The 20,713-nt window shown below is 57.2% G+C and overlaps 1 protein-coding gene across 1 annotated transcript in view; it reads left to right on the forward strand.

Annotated features, from left to right (window-relative positions):
* The window catches only part of AGRN (agrin), a 161,911-nt gene that overhangs the window by 127,516 nt on the left and 13,682 nt on the right, over positions 1-20,713 (forward strand). Inside the window, exons 11-31 of the mRNA XM_025198144.1 lie at positions 578-723; positions 1,272-1,377; positions 1,690-1,803; positions 2,877-3,041; positions 4,426-4,569; positions 5,026-5,150; positions 5,571-5,676; positions 5,902-6,291; positions 6,753-6,887; positions 8,356-8,483; positions 10,824-10,938; positions 11,285-11,404; positions 13,245-13,598; positions 14,926-15,118; positions 15,667-15,882; positions 16,159-16,388; positions 16,927-17,061; positions 17,208-17,304; positions 17,850-18,014; positions 18,398-18,509; positions 20,401-20,412. Coding sequence (XP_025053929.1) covers positions 578-723; positions 1,272-1,377; positions 1,690-1,803; positions 2,877-3,041; positions 4,426-4,569; positions 5,026-5,150; positions 5,571-5,676; positions 5,902-6,291; positions 6,753-6,887; positions 8,356-8,483; positions 10,824-10,938; positions 11,285-11,404; positions 13,245-13,598; positions 14,926-15,118; positions 15,667-15,882; positions 16,159-16,388; positions 16,927-17,061; positions 17,208-17,304; positions 17,850-18,014; positions 18,398-18,509; positions 20,401-20,412 — 3,308 coding nt within the window. The remainder of the gene's footprint in view (positions 1-577; positions 724-1,271; positions 1,378-1,689; positions 1,804-2,876; positions 3,042-4,425; positions 4,570-5,025; positions 5,151-5,570; positions 5,677-5,901; positions 6,292-6,752; positions 6,888-8,355; positions 8,484-10,823; positions 10,939-11,284; positions 11,405-13,244; positions 13,599-14,925; positions 15,119-15,666; positions 15,883-16,158; positions 16,389-16,926; positions 17,062-17,207; positions 17,305-17,849; positions 18,015-18,397; positions 18,510-20,400; positions 20,413-20,713) is intronic.

The raw sequence follows: 20,713 nt of genomic DNA on the forward strand, positions 1-20,713 counted from the left end.
GGAAGCAAGTTAAATACATGGCATGAAGTGTCTCTAAGCCAATAATATCTCCTTGACTAGACTTCAAACTACATCAGGCCCCAGCCCTTCTCCTGCTAGGTCTCGGTGTTCACCTGAGCAGGAGGAATCTGTCTGTCGGCTGCAGCCGGGGTGTAGGGGAGAGTTTGGGTTAAGGAGGAGGGAGCGGCAGCTGCTGGATTAGTGCCATAAAGCCAACCGGTTGCTCTTCCTTTGAGTGGAGATCTTGTCTGGGTCTGCATCCACGTAGCCAGCAGGTCCTCGGGGAGATGCAAGCTCAGAGCTGTGCTTGCTTGGAGAGTGCAGCAGTGCTGCAGAGGAGAAGCCGTCGTGCAGATTCAGGGCTCCTAGCACAGAGATCTCCAGACGCTGCTGTCTCCTGGCCATTGCCATGGGGGGTGCAGGGCAGGAATCAGCTGCTCTTTTTGTGGAAGGGTCTTTCCAGCCTTGAGGACCAGGTGGGGGTTAGGAGCAGCCTCACCTGCACAGTCAGTTGTGGGGATGTCTTGGGTAGCACCTGGACCCCTTGTCTCATTGCATCCCCCCGCCTCCTGCGCAGAATGCGGCTCAGGGGGGTCTGGCTCCGGGGACGACGGTGAGTGCGAGCAGGACCGGTGCCGGCGGTTTGGAGGCCTGTGGGATGAGGACATGGAGGACGACCGCTGCGTGTGCGACTTCACCTGCTTGGCTGTGCCACGCAGCCCGGTAACCACCCCGGCTTTGGGCAAGGGGGTGGGATGGGGGCTCCCAGCACTTCTAGCCTTGGTCGTGAGGAGGTACAAGGGGGAGGCAGAAGGAGGTGGAAGCCTTGATGGGTGGGGAGTTCTCCCCAGCTCCTCCAGACTGTTTGAATGTCCCATTGGGGTCTTTCCAACCCTGCTGGCTTGTCCAGCCTTCCTGCGTCCCTCTCCTCTTCTTGGGACTGAACTTGGGAGGAGCCCATGGATACTGATGGAGGCACGACCAACCCATTGGCAGGGCAGTGCCTGGTACAAAGAGAAGCCCTCAGCCCCCGCTGCAGAGGGGAGAACAGGACTGAGGCCCATGCCCTGCTCTGTTCAGGCTCCTGCTTTCCCTTTTCACCCAGGGCCCCACCACGTCCTTCATGCCAAGTGCAGAATCCCAGCTCCCCTGCCCGGTGCCAGCCTTGGGATGGATCCACCTTAGGGCAGGGGAGTAGCAGCAGGGAGGGCAGACAGCAAGCTCCGTCCTCCTGCTCTGCCCTTGCTCAGCCCTGGTCCTCCTCCATGCAGGTGTGCGGCTCTGACGGAGTGACCTACGCCAACGAGTGTGAGCTCAAGAAGTCACGCTGTGAGAAACGCCAGGACCTCTACGCCGCCGGGCAAGGAGCCTGCCGCAGTGAGTCTTTGCTGTACAAGGACCCCCTTAGCCAGCCCCTTCCTTGCCTTGTGTCCGTCCCGGGGCACCCAGGGGCTGTCATGCTGAACATGCCCATGTGGGTGGGCAGACTGGTGCTGACTTGCTGCACTGAACTGGGGGCTGGGCATTTCAGGGCCTGCTAGCCTGGCTGCATGCTGCTTCTGTGCCCCTCACCCCTGCAGTGATGGCCAGAGCCCTCCACTTGGCTTCCTGGCATTTGTTATCTTGTCCTGATGTACCCGGTCACTGATGCCATTCCCCACCGTAACCTGCCTCTCCCTGTTTGCCCAGCCGCCACGACGACCCCCCCGCCACTGCTGGTCCTGCACTGCAGCCAGACCGTGTACGGATGCTGCCCTGACAACATGACCCTGGCCCTTGGCGTGGGCTCAGCCGGGTGCCCGAGTGAGTGAAACCCTTCCTTTCCCTGGGAGCAATTTGGAAATCCCCCATAGCAGGCTGAGGGACCCTTTGCAGTGAAACCAGGGGCAGGGACCACATGGAGATGAAACCAGGTCCTGGGGATGGGGGGGAATCTCCTCCAGAGATGCCCTGCTCCTGAGCTGAGATCTTTCAGGGTCCCCAGGAGCAAGGCATGTTTCACCCCTTAGCATCACCCTGGGCCGGCGGCTGTGGCTGCACCCCTTCTCTGGCCTCCCTCGCAGCAATGCTCTACCTCCCCTGAGGGAGACGTCCCGGTGGGCCACCGCGCAGTGGAATCAGGCGCCTCTTCACCTTGCGTCCCGCCCATGCCCTTGTGTCGGCGGCAGGAGCATAAATCAAGATGCAATTATCCGGCGCAGCTGAATTCAGCACTTTGGCGCATATTTATTCCCTGCTCCGGAGATTGTTTATTCCCTTGTCTCTGGTACCATCAGGGCAGGGGGAGGACAGCTCCTGGGCTGCTCCTGTTCCTCAGCCCCTGCTCGCTCCAGGTGTTCAGGCAACCAGCTCCTCGGGCATCTTTGCTTCTCATCCCCAGGCACACCGGGGTGTCACTGTCTGTCTTTATTCTTTGCCCTCCATAGCATTCCCAATAAATAATTCCTAATGGATCTTCCCCAGGGTAGAGAGACCGAGACAAACAAAGGGAGTACAAGAGACCCTGAGGTTTTGACTCTTTCCATCATTAGGAAGGAAATCTTAAGGGGAAGGGTATAGCTGAAGTGGGTGGGAGGCACTCCAGTGCATTGCTCGGTGTCCTGGTACCAGGTTTGCAACAGTGGTCCCATCCCAGCTTTCATAGACATTTGGGCTGAAAGGGACGCTGGAGGATCATCAAGTCCAGCCCCCTGCCCCATGGGCAGGAAGTCAGCCAGGATCATAGGATCCCAGCAAGCTTAGCAGGTCTAGTTGCACATACGGCGCCGTGCAGCTCCATCTGGGGTCCGGCACAGATTGGGACATCCGTCCACCTCTGCTTGGGGATTCTGGCTCCTCGAGACTGAGGGGTGGGGGTCTCTCTGTCACTCCGGCAGGCACCTGCCAGTGTAATGCCTACGGCTCCTACGGGGGGGCCTGCGACCCCACCACCGGCCAGTGCTCCTGCAAACCCGGCGTGGGAGGCCTCAAGTGCGACCGCTGTGAGCCCGGCTTCTGGAACTTCCGCGGCATCGTCACCGACAGCAAGAGCGGCTGCACCCGTGAGTGCCAGGGGGAAGCGCGGCACCCACTGAGCACGTGTGGTAACCCTTCCCCAGCGGCCCCCGAGCCCAAAATGCCCCACGTACCCCCAAGCTCCGTATGAAATCCCACTCCAGATGCAAATGAGCTATCATGTGTCCCCCTAGACCTCAGGGTTAGAGGTCAGGTGGGGCCCAGGTCTCTGATTTGCATCGTTCCCATTGCCATGTTGGGTAAGACTTCTCTGCGTAAAAGGAGCGTAAGGTGGCATGAGGGGCTTTCCTCAGCCATTCTGCAGCGCTCTTGGGGGCTGGAGCTCTGGTTCAGATGCCAGCGTCAGGTTGCATTCAGGCGCCCGCATGCAGCAGCCAATGCACTGTCTCCCCAAGGCCCAGTCCCCTCCCACCCCATATTCCTGCCAGGCCTGAAGCAGCAGGGGCCATTCCCCGATCTGTGCCGACATCGGCGGCGATGCCCACGTGCAAACGAGGAAGTAAACTACAAAAGCCGTGTTAATTTCAAGCTCCATTGGAGACACGGGCAAGAAAATCAATATGTGCCAAGAAGGGAGAGGGCCGCTCAAGCGGGGGGAGAGGAGTGATGTGGAAGGGACTGCAAACAACAGAGAATCTGTTTCCACCTGTCGCGTGCTCTGAGTTATGGAGCCATTTCTCAGCAGGGTGATAGATAGGTCTCCCGCTTCTACCTGGCCTAAGCTCTTCACCAGGGGGAATCAAATCCACCAGGGGGGCTCTGAGATTGCAGGCTCCAGTTCCAAATGCCACTCATGGCTCTGCAATTCAGGCTTAGGGTTGGGAGGGCAGGATGCCTGGGTTCCTCTTCTGGGCTCTGGGCATAAATGTTAGTCTGGGCAAAGGCACAGCGACACCTTGCAGCTGGGAATCAGTGCCAGGACATTTCAGACAGAACAGAAGATGCCAGATTGTCACAGGGAAAGTCATAAACCATGGCTGTGGTTTGTCCTCTACCAGCTGGAGGCTTCACTCTGAGATGGGGCATCTTATGTAGCAGCAGAGCCTCAGGGTGCAGGAACTGGTGGGTAAAACTTCTCTGGCCTGTGTCACTAAGATCAAACAAAGACCTTGTAACAGTCCCATGATGGAAAAAACCTAGGGCCCCCTTTAGCACAAGACCCCTTTAGACTTTGCTGGAAGTAAATGCAATGATCAGGTCAGTGTAAAGGGCCCTTAGGTGTAAATGGGAGTGAGGTTCTGGAGGTAATGATGGGATCCTGACCCCTAGGAACCCAGGCCAGTGCACAGTACTGAGATCCAGGACACCTGGGTTGTGTGATGCTGGCGCAAAGCATCGTTAGAGGAAGACCAATGTGAACTGTGCTCCATTCCCTCCCCCTGTCCTTGTCCCCGTTTCCTCCTCGCACAGCTTGTAACTGCGACCCGGTGGGCTCCGTCCGTGATGACTGCGAGCAGATGACTGGACTTTGCTCCTGTAAGACGGGCATCACCGGCATGAAATGCAACCAGTGCCCCAATGGCAGCAAGCTGGGCATGACCGGCTGCGAGAAAGGTGAGGCAAAGAGCCACTCGGCCCACAGTGGCTTCCCTCGAGAAGGAAATCCCAGGTCACTGGGTGATGGGGTGGCTCATGAGCTCATTGGTTCTCCTGGACTGCTCATGTATAGATAAAAGCCCTACTACTCCTGCTGCCAACAGAGATTCTGTCTTAACCTGGCAGCTTGGGTCTTGGCCTTCAGAGCAGAGTTTCCTGGATTTTATGGCCATCCACAACCTGGATGTCTGTAGGCCCATGTGCTCATGACAGTAGGCTGCTCCAGATAATTGGCCTTCCCCCTTCTGTGGAGCCGGAGCAAGTCTGCCATGTGCTTTTGGTAGCACTGGGCAAAACTTCCCTACATAGCACCTGGCAGAGGTGTGCCCACAGCCAGGGCAGGGAGGGGTGCTGCCTGTGTCATGCATATTTATAGTGCCTTAGACTTGTTTCTTTTTCTTCATCCCCCCCAAGACCCATCGGCACCAAAATCCTGCCATGAGATGAGCTGTGAGTTCGGGGCGTCATGCGTGGAGGTCAATGGCTTTGCCCACTGTGAATGCCCATCCCCACTCTGCACGGAGGCCAACATGACCAAGGTAAAGGGGGGGCCGTGGCGTGGGGCTGAGCCGCAGGCATTTGGACCCTCTGCCAGCTCCCTCAGGCCAGGCCAAGGCAGCATGAAGTCTGGTGTCTCTGCCAGCTGCAGCTGGAGCATGATGCCAGCTATCTAGGCAGCCTCCTAGACTGGCAGGGATTTCCCGGAGAGCCCCTGCTGCAGGAGAGGTTCTCCTCCCTCTAGAGAGCCACTTTCTCCTCTCCTCTCCTCAGGGAGATGCCAATTAGGACCTGCCAGCCATTACCCCTCCAATGAATATTTGGAGAGGGGTCTTTTTTCCAGAGGCCTACAACCCGGGGCCTCCCAGGTGGGCTCTACCATAGGCAGGAAGGGCTAAGAGGAGGTGCCAGGCTCTCCAGTTGCTCTCCAGTAGCCCCTGGCTCTCTCCTTCCCCTCCCAGGTGTGCGGCTCTGACGGTGTCACCTATGGTGACCAGTGCCAGCTGAAGACCATTGCGTGCCGGCAAGGACAGATCATCACGGTGAAGCACGCCGGACAGTGCCATGGTGAGTCTCTCCCTGCTCTAGCTCCCCAGGCAGGCAGTGCCAGCATTACCTCCAACTGTCCTAACTCCATCCATCCCTCCCCACTGGCCTGCAATGGCAAAGGGTGGCTCTTAGTAGCAGCAGGGCTTGAAGTGGATGCGGGAGCCCTGCATAACTGAGACCCCGTCATGGGGCCCTGTCCAATCTTCCCCTTGTAACCACCTCCTCTTGCTGCATCCCTTCCAGAGTCCATCACTCACGCAAGTCATACCTTGCCTCCCACGCCGCTGCCCATGCCCACGCAGGCCCTGGACAGACTCCTCCTCCCCCCGCCTCTGCAGCTCACCCCTCGGGCCCCCGACTCCACGGAGAAACCCACCGGGTCCCTGCTGGTGGAGGCGAGGCCCACTCCAAGAAGCCATCCTGCTACCAGACGGATAACCACTGCCCGGCCAGCCACCACTCCCTGGATCACGCACGGCCTTCGCAAGACCACTGTCCGCCCCATCTCTACTGCTCCGGTGGTCCCAGCCACCATCCAGCCTGCCTTCGCTGAGTCTGGCAGCGCAGAAGGCAGTGGAGACCAGGAGATGGGCATCAGTGGGGACCAGGAAGCTAGTGGAGCCGGCTCGGCAGGTCAGCACCTTCTGCTCAAACTCCTTTGGGTGATTAACCCTTCTGCTTCCTCCTCAATGACTGATCTGGATGACAAGCCCTAATTAGAGCTGGTGTGGCTAGAGCTAGCCCAGGGCTGCGTGCTGGACCAGTGCTCCCTCTCTCTTGCCTCAGTCCCGATGCCCACCACAACTTGTAGCTCCCCGTGCATGAGGAGGGAATGGGGTTGTGGGCCAAGCTGGAGGCAGGGCTTAAGTGATGTTGAAAGGTCCCCCATCCAGCAGCCTAGGAGTGGAAGGGTCTCCTACAGCACAGGCAGGGTCTATCTGACCATCCCCAAGGCTGCGCCCCCACGAGCCTCGACACAGATGTGGAACTGGGGTCTGGGAGGTGTTTGGAGCTTGGACTGTGGGTGGGAGACAGTCCAAGCCAGCAGCAGAGCCCACCTCTCAGCTGCCTGCACTCTCCCTAATCCCATGCAGGAGAAGAGGAGCCAGAGGAAAGCCAAGTTACACCCACTCCAGCCATTGAAAGAGCCACCTGCTTTAATACCCCTCTGGGCTGCTGCTCTGATGGCAAGACAGCCGCCATCGATGCAGAAGGGAGCAACTGTCCTGGTAAGTGGATGTCCCTTGAGCTCCCCCGGGGTGGGCATGAGATATAAAGCCACAGTCCTTTCCAGACTAGGGCACACAATGTGGAGCAAGACCCACCCAGGAGGGGAAGCTGGTGCTGAGTGCTGCTGCCCACTTCTCTGGCAATGTGTCTCGCCATGGGGCCTGCTGGCGGGAGTGTACAGCATTGGCTTTGCTGTCTTGAACATGAAAGCCCACCCGCACCCACTGCAGGATGCCAAGGGGGTCTAGCTACAGACCCCTGTGCCCAGAAGAGAGGCAGGGTGCTGTCTGTAAGGGGCTGGTTGGTTTTGGATGCATCTGAAATAGCCTGAACAGACTGATTTGTGGGGCCTGTCCCTTTGGGGCAGCAAGGTGACAGTGAGGGGAGTGGAGGGCATGACCTAGGTGTCTGTATCCAGCTCAGTGCCCTCTGATGGGAGGTGGGCAGCAGCTCATTGACTCTGCTGAGGCTGGGGTGAGGGGTCTCCACTTATGGTCCAAGCCCAGGGAGAGCACTGCTCCCACGACCTGCGTGGCATCCTCCTCACCCTCAAAGAACAAGATGCTGCCCTGCCCTGAGATGCTGCCCTGTGCCTCGCAGTGTGGCAGCTGGGTGCTCGGTGCAGCACGCAGGTCTGCACAGCCCCAACGTGTGCTCCAGTAAACGGGTTTCCCTCACCAGGCTCGTTCCACGTGACTGACTCCCCGGCGCCCACTGCAATCCCTCCCAAGACACCACGTGCCCAGGGGGCTTCCCCTTCTCCTCTCTGCAGACAGAGACTCCCCTGTCTGGTGGCAATGCCTGCAATGCCCACACACATGCCAGCAGCAGAGGGTCACTTCCTGATGCTCTCCTGGTACCCACACATCCCTGCGGTCCTCAGGGATGGTCTTGCTTTGAGCAGGTGTTGGACTAGATGTGAGCTCCTGAGGTCTCTTCCAACCCTCATTTTCTGTGATTCCTTCCAGTTACATCTCCCTTCCTCCCACTTTGGACTCTGTGGGAGGTGCCAGACCCCAAATCTCTTGGCAGGGCGCCTACTTCCCCCCACTTCAGGAGAGCACCCATCGCTGCCAGGGCCCCGGCTCCCTCGGGGATGACTCCGTGTTGCATGCATGCGTTGGATCCTACCTTGTTGACTGTGTCCTGCTCTGGCTAACGTATCTCTCTTGTTACTCAGCCGGTCCAGGGCGGCTGCTATCCGGGCCGGAGCTCAGAGGAAACCGTATGGTAAAACCTGCCATCTCCAGCCTGGTCTTTGCCATCTGACACACCTGCTCCAGCACCCTCCAATACTAATCCTCCATAGCGCTCTCCAGACCCATCCAGACTAACCCAAGGCCTGGCACTGTCCCCACACTGCCATACCCACTCCCCCACAGGGACTGAACACTTAACAACCCCCATCCAACCTGCCTGCTTAACGAATTTGTCTTGTCTCCTTTCTATTGCCTCGTCCTCCCGCAGCCACCAAGGTCTTCCAAGGAGTACTCATCCTGGAGGAGGTGGAGGGCCAGGAGCTGTTCTACACGCCCGAGATGGCCGACCCCAAATCGGAGCTCTTCGGGGAAACTGCCCGGAGCATCGAGAGTGCGGTGAGTCATCCCCTGGGGCCCGGCTTAGCTTTGGCAGGAGGGAGGAGGCAGCCTCCTTTGTCCAGAGTGCAGTGGCTGGATGGCCTTCATTGCACTGCCGTGGCATAGGTGAGGGCTTTCGGACCATGCACAACAGCACCCAAGCCTTGTTGCAAGTGGGAGCTAAGAGGATTTCAGTTCAGGTGGTAGAAACAAAGGGTTTTGGAGTCTGTCTGCTATGGACACACCCCTCTGGTCCTGCCCCTGCTGTCCACTGCCTTGGAGGTGCCAGCCCCACTACAAAAAAGCTTTGCATTTCCACCCTGCCAGCAGGTCTTGGGTGAGGCCTGGTGCTCTGGTGGCTTCCATATTGCCTTCCCCTGGAGTAACCACGGCCCATTGTAAAGGGAAGGACGGAGCTGGCAGGTGCGCAGGGAAGTGCACTGAGATTCAGCATCTGTTCTTGGCCCTGCCCTTGATTCTTTGTGCGGCTCTGGCCACGTCGTCCATCAACGTTCCTCTCTCTGAAATGGGAACGGTGAGAGCCGTGCACCTCCTGCAAAGTGCTTTGAGACCCTCAGGTGGAAGTTGACCCATGTTATAGTTAAAGATGGGTTTAAACCAGAATGCCCGGAAGTTACAGCATCTCCAAGTTCAGGGGCAGCAGGGGATGAGGTTCATGGAGCTGCATAGATACAAGCTTTGCTTTGGGCCTCTTGTCTTCCATTAGTGTATTTCCATTAATGAAAGACCCTTAGAAAATGGTTTAGAGTCCAGCCTGCCAGGCTTCTCTCCATACTTTGCCTTTGAAGCTCAGCCAGGAAGCCCACCGCCACCTAGTGAATACGTTCCCTGCTTTCATGGCATCTTACAGTCACAGCACCGCACGCTCGTGATGCCTGCTCCTTTGCGAGCTCACGGCTAGACAGCGCTGGCTTGGCAGGGGCCCCTTGCGCGTGCGAGGCAGCATGTGATGGGGTAGCAACATTGCACTGGAGCCTGCTGTGTGGCTCAGCAAAAGTAAGCGTCTTTGGGAAGGGGATCAACATGTTTAGCATGGAGAGACCGTTCCAGTCTGTACTTCCAGATTGGCAAGTGCTTGGTACAGTCATATTGGCAGATGTGCATTCAACATATGGGCCATATGGTGTGTGGTATAGGAGTGGGGTGCGGGGGGGGTGGAGAAACAAAGGAAGAAGAGAAAGAACAACAGAGTTGGAGGCATCATGCCTGCCCTCTCCTAGGACCCCAGAGCCAAGCAATTCCCAGGCCAAGCCCTGACTTAAAAGTAGATTGAGATCAAACTCAGGGACAGATCCCGGATGGTACGAGTGTCAGGACAATGGGACAAGGGGAACTGGGGCCTCCCCGTCATTGGAGGCTGTCAGGAAGAGGCTGGGTGGGCCGGCTTGGGAAGGGTTGGTTTAGGAGCAGCAAACCCCATATCCAGGCAAGGAGTTGGAGTTGAGGACTCAGGAGGTCCCTTCCAGCCCTGGTGTAACTCATGGCCACTGGCTAAGCAAACCCCTTTACTTAGCGGCATCAGTAGGTTGAAGCATAATAGAGACCTCCACCTCAGGATCTCAAAGCACCCTCATGCCCCAAAACAGGCACCGTCTCAGAAGCGGGGCTCATCAACCCATCTCATAGATGGGGAAATCGAGGTACAGAATGGCTGCCTGGCCTTGTACCTCACAGACTAAAACCCAGGGCTCCTGAGGCTGCCATCCCAGGCTCCTGCTGCCCTTTGCTAATGTGCATCCTGTTGCAGGTATTAACCAGCTCCTTTGCCACGTGGAGGTATTAGGGTCAAGCGGTGGGGCAGGGGCTGTGCTCTTTCGCCCATGCAGTGGTGGCAGCCCTCTCGGCACCACTGGGCTGGTCAGAGCGGAGGATGGTGTGGCGCTGAGAAGACATCAGGTCTGTTCTCAGGGTGGAAAGACACCTAGGCAGATCTGGAGAGATGCCAAGCCTGTTTCGGCCTCTTGGAGCATCCCGCGAGGCGTGGAACTGGTGGCTTCCTCCAGTGAAACACGGGGACGTTCCCTTTCCCCCAGCCTCGGTCTGTCTCCTCTGTTCACCAGAGATCTGTAAGCCCCGCAGGGCAGGAGCACCTCTCACCAAGCGTTTGTCCAGCGGGCCCTTGGGTAGTGAGGGATCTGCAGGCACCAGTATGTCACAGTGGCCGGGGCTGTGCATGATCAGCAAAGGCTCAGACTTGAAACGCAGCTGGAGGGGGTGGAAACATGGACTTTATTGCATCAGAACCAAGATCTGGGCCTGGATCTTGATACTAAACACTCCCTCTCCCTCCTCGCCCTGGTCCCTCTCCTTTGCCTTGCCTCTCTCCCTCCCGTCTAGCTGGACGAGCTTTTCCGCAACTCTGATGTCAAGAGGGATTTCAAGAGCATCCGCGTGAGGGACCTGGGTCAGAGCAACGCCGTCCGTGTCATCGTCGAGTCCCACTTTGATCCAGGTGACAGCAGCTCCCTCCCGCCCCTGCAGGCTCCCAGCTCTGGCTCTGCCTGCCAGAAGTGTTGCTCCAGGGCTGTGCCTCACCTGAGGAGCGAGTCTGAGCTAGAGGACATGAAAGGGCCTCATTAAATAAAAGTACTGAGGATGTGCCTTTTGTCCAGCCAAGGCAGCTGGCATGGCACGGAGAGGGCCACAGTCCAAGCGGCACAGAGCAGGCTGGAGATCTATTGTGGGGCTGGGGGTGAAACGGCTTTTGATGCGGCTGCTTCTGCGGGGCTTGTATCAGAGGGAAGGATGCTGGAGAGCCGTGGCAGCCTCACGCTTTTTCCTATCCCTCTTCCGAGCAGCCACGTCCTACACAGCGGCCGACGTCCAGAAGGCCCTTCTGAAGCAGATCAAAGCCTCCAAGAAGAAGACCCTCCTGGTGAAGAAGCCGCAGCAGGATCATGTCAAATTCATGGACTTCGGTGAGCTCCCCTGGCCATGCTTCATGGGCCTGCCTCGCTCTCTGGCCTCTGCCTGGCTTGGACTTCTAAAGACAAGCAAGGCTCCTTCTGGCCTGGCCTGTTCCCTTTCATCCCCAGCAGGAGCTCATCAGACACCCCTTACAGCACATTATCTTTCATAGCTGGGGACTGGCACATGTTTCATCCTGAAGGACAGAGCTCTTGGGTTTGGGACTCTAATGGAGTGTGAAACAGATCTCGGGGACACAAGAGGCTGCACCGCTTTGCTCCTAGGACTTCTGCTCTCCCCAGCCTCCAGGCTTGCATTCAGTACCTTCCAATAAAAAGTGCCCCTAGGCCCCAGTTAACTGCCAGCAATTCCAGGCCAGGCCCTTAGGTGTTGTGGATTGATCATAGAATCAAGGGCTGGAAGGGACCTCAGGAGGTCACATCTAGTCCTACCGCCTGCTCAAAGCAGGACCAGCCCCAACTACATCATCCCAGCCAAGGCTTTGTCTAGCCTGGTCTTAAAAACCTCCAAGGATGGAGAGTCCATGACCTCTCTGGGTAACCTGTTCCAGTACTTCACCATCCTAGTAAGGTGATTACTAATATCCAACCTAAACTTATCTAGTTTGCAAACTTATGTAGTATATAAACTTATAATATTAAGAGATTCCTAATATCCAACCTAAACTTCCCTTGCTGCAGCTTGAGCCCATTGCTCCTTGTTCTGTCATCTGCCACCACTGAGAACAGTCCAGCTGCATCCTCTTTGTAATCACCCTGCAGGTAGTTGAAGGCTGCTATTAAATCCCCCCTCAGTCTTCTCTTCTCCAGACTAAATAAACCCAGTTCCCTCAACCCCTCCTCAGAAGTCATGTTCCCCAGGCCCCAAACCATTTTCCTAGCCCTCCACTGGGACTGTTGCAGCTCCCTTGACTGCAGGCCTCATTGACACCCACTGAGGATCTGAACAGAGCGTCCCATATAATAATTGCCTGCCAATCCCCTGGGGCAAAGGATGTCAGCCTCCTCCAGCCACCTGCCTCCTGCACTTCGCAGGTAGCAGGTGTGATGTGAGGTTGCTACCCAGGGGCTGAGCTGTAGCACTGAAGTGCCTGCCTCATCTTAAGATGTGCCCCACGGCAGCTGCCTCCCTGCCACTGCAGGGCAAGGGAAGACAGTTGATCCACCCCCAGGGCTTGGTGCTGATGAACAGGAACAATTGATTTCCTATGGCTGTGCCAGGGAGGAGGGGTGTAAGGAAGCACGAATGCAGTAGACAGCCTGGGGATGGCTGTGTAGGTAGCCTTACAAGCTGCAAGCTCCCCAGCTAGACCAGACGGCAGCTGGAGCCTCCTGAACCCTTGTGAAGGGCTCTCAGCTGTTTGTTAGCGGTGCAGGGAGAGAGGCAGCGGTGAGGGGTTGAGACCCAGGGGTGGGCCTTCTCCCGCTTGCACGGCTGGAGAACAGGCTTCAGTCACCATCAGCAGCATCCTTGTGTAGGATCCTCCTTGCCTGAGAGAGCCAAGATGAATGGATTCACCCTTGTGAAAGGAGCTCAAGGGTCGGCCCTTGAGCATTGACCCCATGTTACAGGTGGGGAAACTGAAGTGCAGGCAGGTAGATGGTTGACTCAAAGATCACACAGGGGATCGTCATCAGAGCTAGGGAGAGAACCCAGTGCCCTATTGTTCCTAGGAGGCACCCCCACCCCAGAGCCAGGAGTTGAACCCTGCAGTCCTGGCTCCTAGGTACCTTTCTTCATCACCGGGAATCAGACCCGGGTGTCCCACCTCCCTCAGCAGTGCATTGGGTTTCTGGGCTCCTCTTGAGTGTGCCCCATGCTGTGTTCCAGACTGGATCCCCAGGCTCTTCACCACCACAACCACTACGACCACTGCCACCACCATGGCGCCCGCCACCACGCGGAGGTTCACCACCGCCACAACCGCCCACGTCCTGCACCCAGAAACCATGGGGAAGCCCAGCAGCAAGATGGCAGCACCTGTCACCACCAGGAGACCCACTGCCACCGTGCCAGCCACCACCCGGAGGAAACCCACGCGCCAGCCCCCAGCCACCAAGAAGCCGGCCCGGCCCTGTGACTCCCATCCCTGCCTGCATGGCGGCACTTGCGAGGACGATGGGAAAGAGCTCACCTGCAGCTGGGCTTCCACTGTCCGGGTGGGGGGCCATGAATGCCTATGTTGCGTATCTGAGGTCCTGAGCACCATCACCCCTTCTAAGCTAGCCTGGAGACAGTGGGGCTCAGCCCCTCTGGAAACCCAGCCCCATAATGCCCAGTAAGCAACAGCAGGCTGAGACACTCCAACCTTGCAGCTTGTGCGCACCATTGTACGTGCGCTAGGCAGGAATTGCACACTCATTTTTTCTACCTGATGATCCCAGATTTGAAACAGTGGTCCCACTTCCCGACAAGCCTCTTCCTTCAGTGCTTCATCCACCCCCCAGAGCACTGCAGGTAGGAGGCCATCAGAAAGGCAATGCTGGAATAGCCCAGTGGCCACATAACCCAGTGCCTTGCAGACCCCCTTTCCATCATAATGCACCTCATTAGAAATGCATCAGCACTGGAGAAGGAGAGAGCTGGCAGCAGTCCCTTCCTGACCCCACTGGGGATGCAGCATAGCCCTGAAGCGGGAGGCTTGAGAGCCTCTGGCATCTCACCCTGGGCTGGTCTCAGTCGCTGAGGACGGTCTGAGCGACAGCTGACAACAGCGCTCCCATAGCACAGCACGGCATGAGTGCTTTGCACAGTCAGGATCAATGCTTCTTAATAGACAGCTGTGTATTGGCCACCAAAGCTGCTCATATTGGCTGGCAGCTCACAGTGGCAGGTTGGCATCACGTTTCGAGGCTGGGTGGTTAGAAAGGGCTGTTTCCCGGGAAGCCAAGCCCCCTCTCTGCAGCATTCAAAGCTGCCTGCTGCACAAGGATGTCTGGTGCTGTTAATTCTCATAGGGGTTTGCTGTCCGGGTCCCTTTGAAAATCTCAGCTGCTGTAAATGGGTACAGGGAGTGATGACTGCAGACCTATTGCTCGGGACCCTGGAAGCAGAGATACGACTATCTAAGAGGCAGGAGCAAGTGATTTATGAGGAATGGCACAGTGAAATGTGGATGTGACAGGGAGGCAGGATGGCAATTGGCACTGATGCATATGAGTCCAGCAGGAAGGAGTGGGGTGAGAGCAAAGAGGAGGAGACTGGAGCCAAGTATCAGAGGGGAACTGGTGAGAACAAGAGCTCTAGGGCCGTGGATGATCTTCGTGGCTTGAGGCATTGGTCATGAGGCCGGTGGCATGTGCTGCTGGGGGTCAATCCTATTGTGGCTTGGGGAGAACAGAGTGGGTTAGCTAGCTCTGTTCCTCCAGCCATGAGTTCAGACACCTCCCATGCCGGGAGCCCTCTGCCCACAGAGGCGCAGGAAGGGTGGACTTGTTCTCAGACTCCCACCAGGGCTTCTCTCTGTCCCTTCCCCACCTCACCTCTTCCTCCTCTCTGTCTGCACTTGCAGCCATCAGATACTTCATCCCCAGCTTCGGCGGAAAGTCCTACCTGGCCTTCAAGACGATGAAGGCCTATCACACGGTGCGCATCGCCATGGAGTTTCGGGCCTCCGAGCTCAGCGGGCTGCTGCTCTACAATGGGCAGAACCGGGGCAAGGACTTCATCTCCCTGGCACTTGTCAGTGGCTTTGTGGAGCTCAGGTGGGTGCCCCAGCTTTGACTGGGGTCCTCCCCTATTCATATTAAAGGCTACTCAGTGAGAAAGAGGAAGGCCGTGGGTTGCTCAGAAAACCAGGGGACGGGGAGGTAATCATTTTCTCGGGAATTTCCTCTTTCTTCAGCAATGCAAATGAAAAGGTTTGATTTTCAAGAAGCACAAAACAGGGGCAGGTGGTACCGCTCACCTTTCCCTGCCCCTTTCTTTTATTGGGAAAGGGATGGAAAGCAGAGGAAGAAGTGAAACATATTTGAAAATGACCTGGTTTTCCAACTTGCCCTCCCAAGATTTGAAAGGAAATAAATGAAGGTCCCAGATTCTGGACAGTGAGAAGCCCTATGTAATCAGTCCCCATTTGTCCTTAAAAGATGCTCTGTGGCATGTCGAGATGCCATCACTGAAGTGCAGCCACTGCTGAGATGAGATGAGCCGCATCCAACAAGGAGTCCATCCCAAACATCACTTGAGGCTCTCAATCCCGGTGTCCGAGCTGTGGCACCCTCAATTCACTGTCCCCTCTCCTCTATTTCAGGTTCAACACAGGATCTGGTACCGGCGTCATCACCAGCAAAGTGCCTGTCGAGCCTGGCAAGTGGCACCAGCTGGTGGTGAACCGGAACCGCCGTAATGGCATGCTGTCGGTGGATGGGGAGTCGCACGTGAACGGGGAGAGCCCCACCGGCACCGATGGGCTGAACCTGGACACAGAATTGTTCATCGGAGGGGCACCGGAAGACCAGATGCTTGTGTGAGTAGCAGATGAATTTGACTCCCACCATGGGACTGCTACATCCCTTGAGAGGGAAGGTGGGTGCGAGTCTCCTAGGTCCCTAGATCATACTAGTGTGACTCGGGGCAGCTCAGGGGGACCTCATCACTCAAGGACGGTCACTAAGGGAAGAGGAGATGATTCTGGCCTGAAATCTCTGTGGCAATTAGCCAGAGCAACCCCCTGGCCCACATAGCTCTCCGTGGCCTGGACAGGCTGTCTCTCCTGAGCCCCTCATGTCTGCTGTCCCCTCAGGGTGGCAGACCGCACCGCAGCCACGGCGGGCCTGAAGGGCTGCATCCGTCTGCTGGATGTGAACAACCAGATGTACGACCTGCGGGAGAAGGGCAGCGACGTGATGTACGGCAGCGGGGTGGGCGAGTGCGGCAATGACCCCTGCCACCCCAACCCCTGCCACCACGGCGGCATCTGCCACGTCAAGGAGGCCGAGATGTTCCACTGCGAGTGTCTCTCCACCTACACAGGTGAGGGGACAGGGCTTGGGCAGCACCAAGAGGGCTTAGCTAGTGAGTCCTGCTCATCTCTAATTAATCCAAAAGCCTGTGGGATCACATGAGGCAGCACTGAAATGCAGCTCCCTCCGTGGCGGCTGAACAGGAGTGCACGGCAGCGGCTCAGGATGGGAGGCACTGGCTCATGCTGTGTCCTGTTCAAACAGCAAGGGAGGAATTCGAGAAGACAGCATCAGTCACCAGAGCTAGAAGGAGACCAGGACCCCAGGGTTAATCTCTGTCTGCTCAAATATGCCCATAAATCACCAAGACATCTTGGACGTTAGTGTCAGGTGGAACTTCCCAGCTCCACGGCACCATGCTGGCCTCAAGTCCTATTCACTGTCCATGAGATAAGTGAGAAGGAAGAAGTCTGGGCAGCTCCATGGGTTTCCGCTGCTGAAAGGGGGCACGTTTCCCCACCCCAGCATATGCAGGAACCCAGAGCCCCCAGCCCAGCCCCGAGGTCCCTGCCCCAGGTGAGCTGATATCCTGGTTGTTTCCCACTCAGGTCCAACCTGTGCCGACGAGAGGAACCCCTGTGACCCCAGCCCGTGCCACGTCTCAGCCACCTGCCTGGTGCTGCCAGAGGGAGGTGCCATGTGCGCATGCCCCATGGGGCGGGAAGGGGATTTCTGCGAGTTCGGTGAGTGGTGCTGGGGGTACACGGGCACAAGATTCCCTGTGTGGAAGGGGTACTCGCCCCCTGGCCAAGGGGCTGGCAGCACAGACTGACATGGCTCTGTCTCTTCTTCCTCTCTCCATCTCCACCTCTCTGGTTTCTGGACTCAGTCACAGAGCAGGACCAGACCATGCCCTTCCTCCCGGAGTTCAACGGCTTCTCCTATCTGGAGCTCAGCGGGCTGCAGACCTTTGTGCCCGATATGCAGTAAGTGCAAAAAAGCAGCTTCAGACACCATGGGGAGGGAGAGTAAGAGGCAGGAAATGCTCAGGGTGGCTGGGATATACCAGAGACAGGACCAAGGACTGTCCCTGAGGGCTGGCACTTGTGCCTGCTCCTCCTCTTTCATAGAGGAGCCTGAGCCCAGGCACACATTCTCACCCTGGGCACAGGGATGCTGTGTCCATGCAGGTACCCACTGAACTGCAGGCAGGGTAAGTGGGCCGTGTCTGTCAGCAGAGGCCAGGTGTGGGCCATGGAGCCCTGCCCTGAGGGGGACTGAAGCATGGAGGTGCAGTGGTGGGGAGGCAGCTTGTCAGGCGATCCCCACTGCGTAGCTAAACAGAGGACTCTGCTCTCCAGCACCGCTAGACGGGCACTTGGCTGCAACACCAGCAGCTCCTCAAAGTGCAGATATCCCAGTGAGAGGGAGCAGACAGGCAAAGACTGCATCAGGGACGCCAACTTTGCATGGCCATAGCAATGGGGCAGCCGGCTTGGAGAGAGGCACTGACTCCCCTGCTTTCTCTCAGGGAAAAGTTGTCCATGGAGGTCGTGTTCCTGGCCAAGAGCCCCAGTGGCATGATCTTCTACAACGGGCAGAAGACGGACGGCAAAGGGGACTTTGTCTCGCTGGCCTTGCATGACGGCTACCTGGAGTACAGATACGACCTGGGCAAAGGGGCAGCGGTGCTCAGGTAAGTGCCGCATGGTGATACGGTCCCCTGAGATAACTTAGAGGCTTTGAAGCAGACTCCATCTGGGGCACCACTCCCCACCTCCCCTTCCTGTCTCCCACCCTTGCCTTGTCTGTGCAGGCTTTCATGTCCATGGGGCAGACCAGCCTCCTACAAAGGGCCTATCCTGGCTCCCAACAGCATGGGGACTGGCCATGGTGTGCTGTTGGTGTGACCTGTAGACCACCAGCAGGACCACCTGTGCCTCCTGCTGTTCATTCAGGCCCCCTGCGGCATTCACTCCCCGCTTTCTCTGGGGCATGCATTTGCTCTCAGGGCATGCACACACAGCCGTGGCAAAGCGTGGGCCCCAGCTATGTTTTCCCCACTTCTTTCCACCCTAGGAGCAAGGAGCCAATCCCCCTGAACACATGGGTCAGTGTCTTCCTGGAGAGGAACGAGCGCAAGGGAGTGATGAGGATTAACCACGGCGAGAGGGTGATGGGAGAGTCACCGGTGAGTTGGTGCGTCATGGAGAGGCCAGCACCAGGGCCGGAAGGACATGGCACCTGCCTGCTCTCTAACACAGATTGGCCATGGCTATTTGTCACGGGCTGCACTGACTCTGGCAAGGAGCAAGGGGCTGGCAACCAGGGCAGGCCTGGGATCTCTTCAACTTATGCAAGCATGACGCTCTCACACAAGAGGAGCTTGTGGGCATGATTTAGTGGGCATTTGTTGCCTTCCCAGAGCTGGGCCTGCTTCATGCCCTGTGCCCAGGAACAAAGTGTGGGGGGTATGTGGTCCCTGATGGGGTCCCTGACCTGAAGCAGATCTGAGGTGTCTTGGCAGAGATGTGGTGCACCAACGTGGCCTGTGCCCAGCACTAGCCCTGGTGCTCTCAGCCCCTCCCTGAGCTGCCTGGTAAAAGCAGGGCCTCGTTCTATTCTGCGCTGAGATTACATGCTCTTTTCCTGTCCCCACCTGCACTACTGCCCACATCCGGCATCCCCTTGGCAGGAGAGACGGTCACTTGCTCTGACAGATCCCTGACTCCAGGGTGACAGCGGTGGGGAATGTCCAGCCAAGCATCCCCTTCCTGCTTTCTCTGTGCAGCTGCAGTACAGAGCTCTGTGGCAGGCTGTGAAGCAGAAGGAAGCCTCTGCCTGTCATGCCACTGGGGTCTGGTGCGAGTCACAACCCAACCCTGGTGCCCTGGGGCCTCTTCTGAGGCTTGCTGGAGGAAGAGCCAGACAGCACTTTGCAGAAGGCTTCTGCAATAATTGAGCAGCTCAGACCTGTTGCCACGATCACACAGGTGCTGCTTAGAAATCTGTCAGCTCTCTCTGCTCTGCTTGCAGACTGGCAGCTTGTTTGTCTGGTTTCTCTCCCCACCTTCCCCTCACCCCTTTTCCTGTCTCCTCTCGGATATACAGAGTCCCACATGGGCTCAGGTCACACCCCAACACCCTCATCCACCCAGCGGGGGCCCAGGTCTCCCTGCCCTTCCCATTTCTCCCCCACCGTGGGCCCACACTTCTCCAACATCCCCTCTCTCACATCACAGGGCACCAGCCCTGGGAGGAGATCAAGCCCAAGGGTGGGTGGGCATATCGCCCGCAAAGCAGGATTCCAGATGATGGGAGCACCTCTGTGTGTTGTGTGGATGTCCTGCACCCACAGCAGGGAGATTGGATGCCTGTCCCAAGCTCTGGGCAAAGGATATGACCCTTCCTGCAGGAGACATCCAGGCCGCTTGGCTTGGGTGTCTCTCCCTATCTAAATTTGGTGGGTTTCAGTGGGAATTCAGTGGTGGGGAAATCAGTTCACCTGTGCTGACAGCCTAGTTTAGTGTAGCGGTGCACGGCTGTCATTCAAGCCATGCCCTCTCCACCCACATGCCCCCTGCTGCAGTGCTGCCCCATGCAGCTCGCCCTTGGCCGCCTCCTCATGCAGGATGCCGTACAGTGCATGGGAAGACATGCACTGCACGGCGTGTCTTCTGTGCCTGCAGGAAGACACGAGTCCTCGGAGCCCTTTGATTCAGCAGCTGCCGCTCTCTGCGGCAGAACAGCGAAGGCAGGGGGCTGAGGGCCTGTGATTTTCCATAAAAGCTTCTATCCCTGCTTTTCAAGCTTCCTCCAGTGTTAAAATTGCCCTTTCTCAAACAGCGGCTTGCCCGACAGGGCCAGCACTGGCACAGCCCCCCTGCTGCTCCATTCTGCACCCTTCCTCTCTTAATTGCCTGCTAACGAGGGGACATATTTTTAGGCAATGCACTTACAGCCCTGCATGTTATGATGTTACCCACTGATCTCCTATTTCTCTCTCTCTCTTTTTCTCTCTCTCTTCTTTTCCCTTTGATTTTTCACTTGTATTTTTCCCTTCCCCGCTGTCTGGATTTCAGAAATCCCGTAAGGTAAAGATAAGTATAACCTGCCGCACCTCCATCTCATCTGCCATCTGCACGTTGCTCTCCATTCCTCCATCCAAAGCCAAGCCATCCGTGCTCATTTCCACCTTCCCACCCTTTTCCATCTGAGCGATCCACCTTCTGGAGCTCGGTAGACTAGAGGCGCGTGTTTCTTTTCCTTCATTAATTTCAGAGAGCCACGTTTTACACTGAGGCATTTCAGTAATCCTGCCATTCTTCTCGTGTTAACTCCACACAGCATTAGCTAGCGATTAGTGTAACTACGTCTATGCCCGGCTGCTCTGCC

Source organism: Alligator sinensis, unplaced genomic scaffold, assembly GCF_000455745.1.
Source record: "Alligator sinensis unplaced genomic scaffold, ASM45574v1 scaffold569_1, whole genome shotgun sequence".
NCBI lineage: Eukaryota > Metazoa > Chordata > Crocodylia > Alligatoridae > Alligator > Alligator sinensis.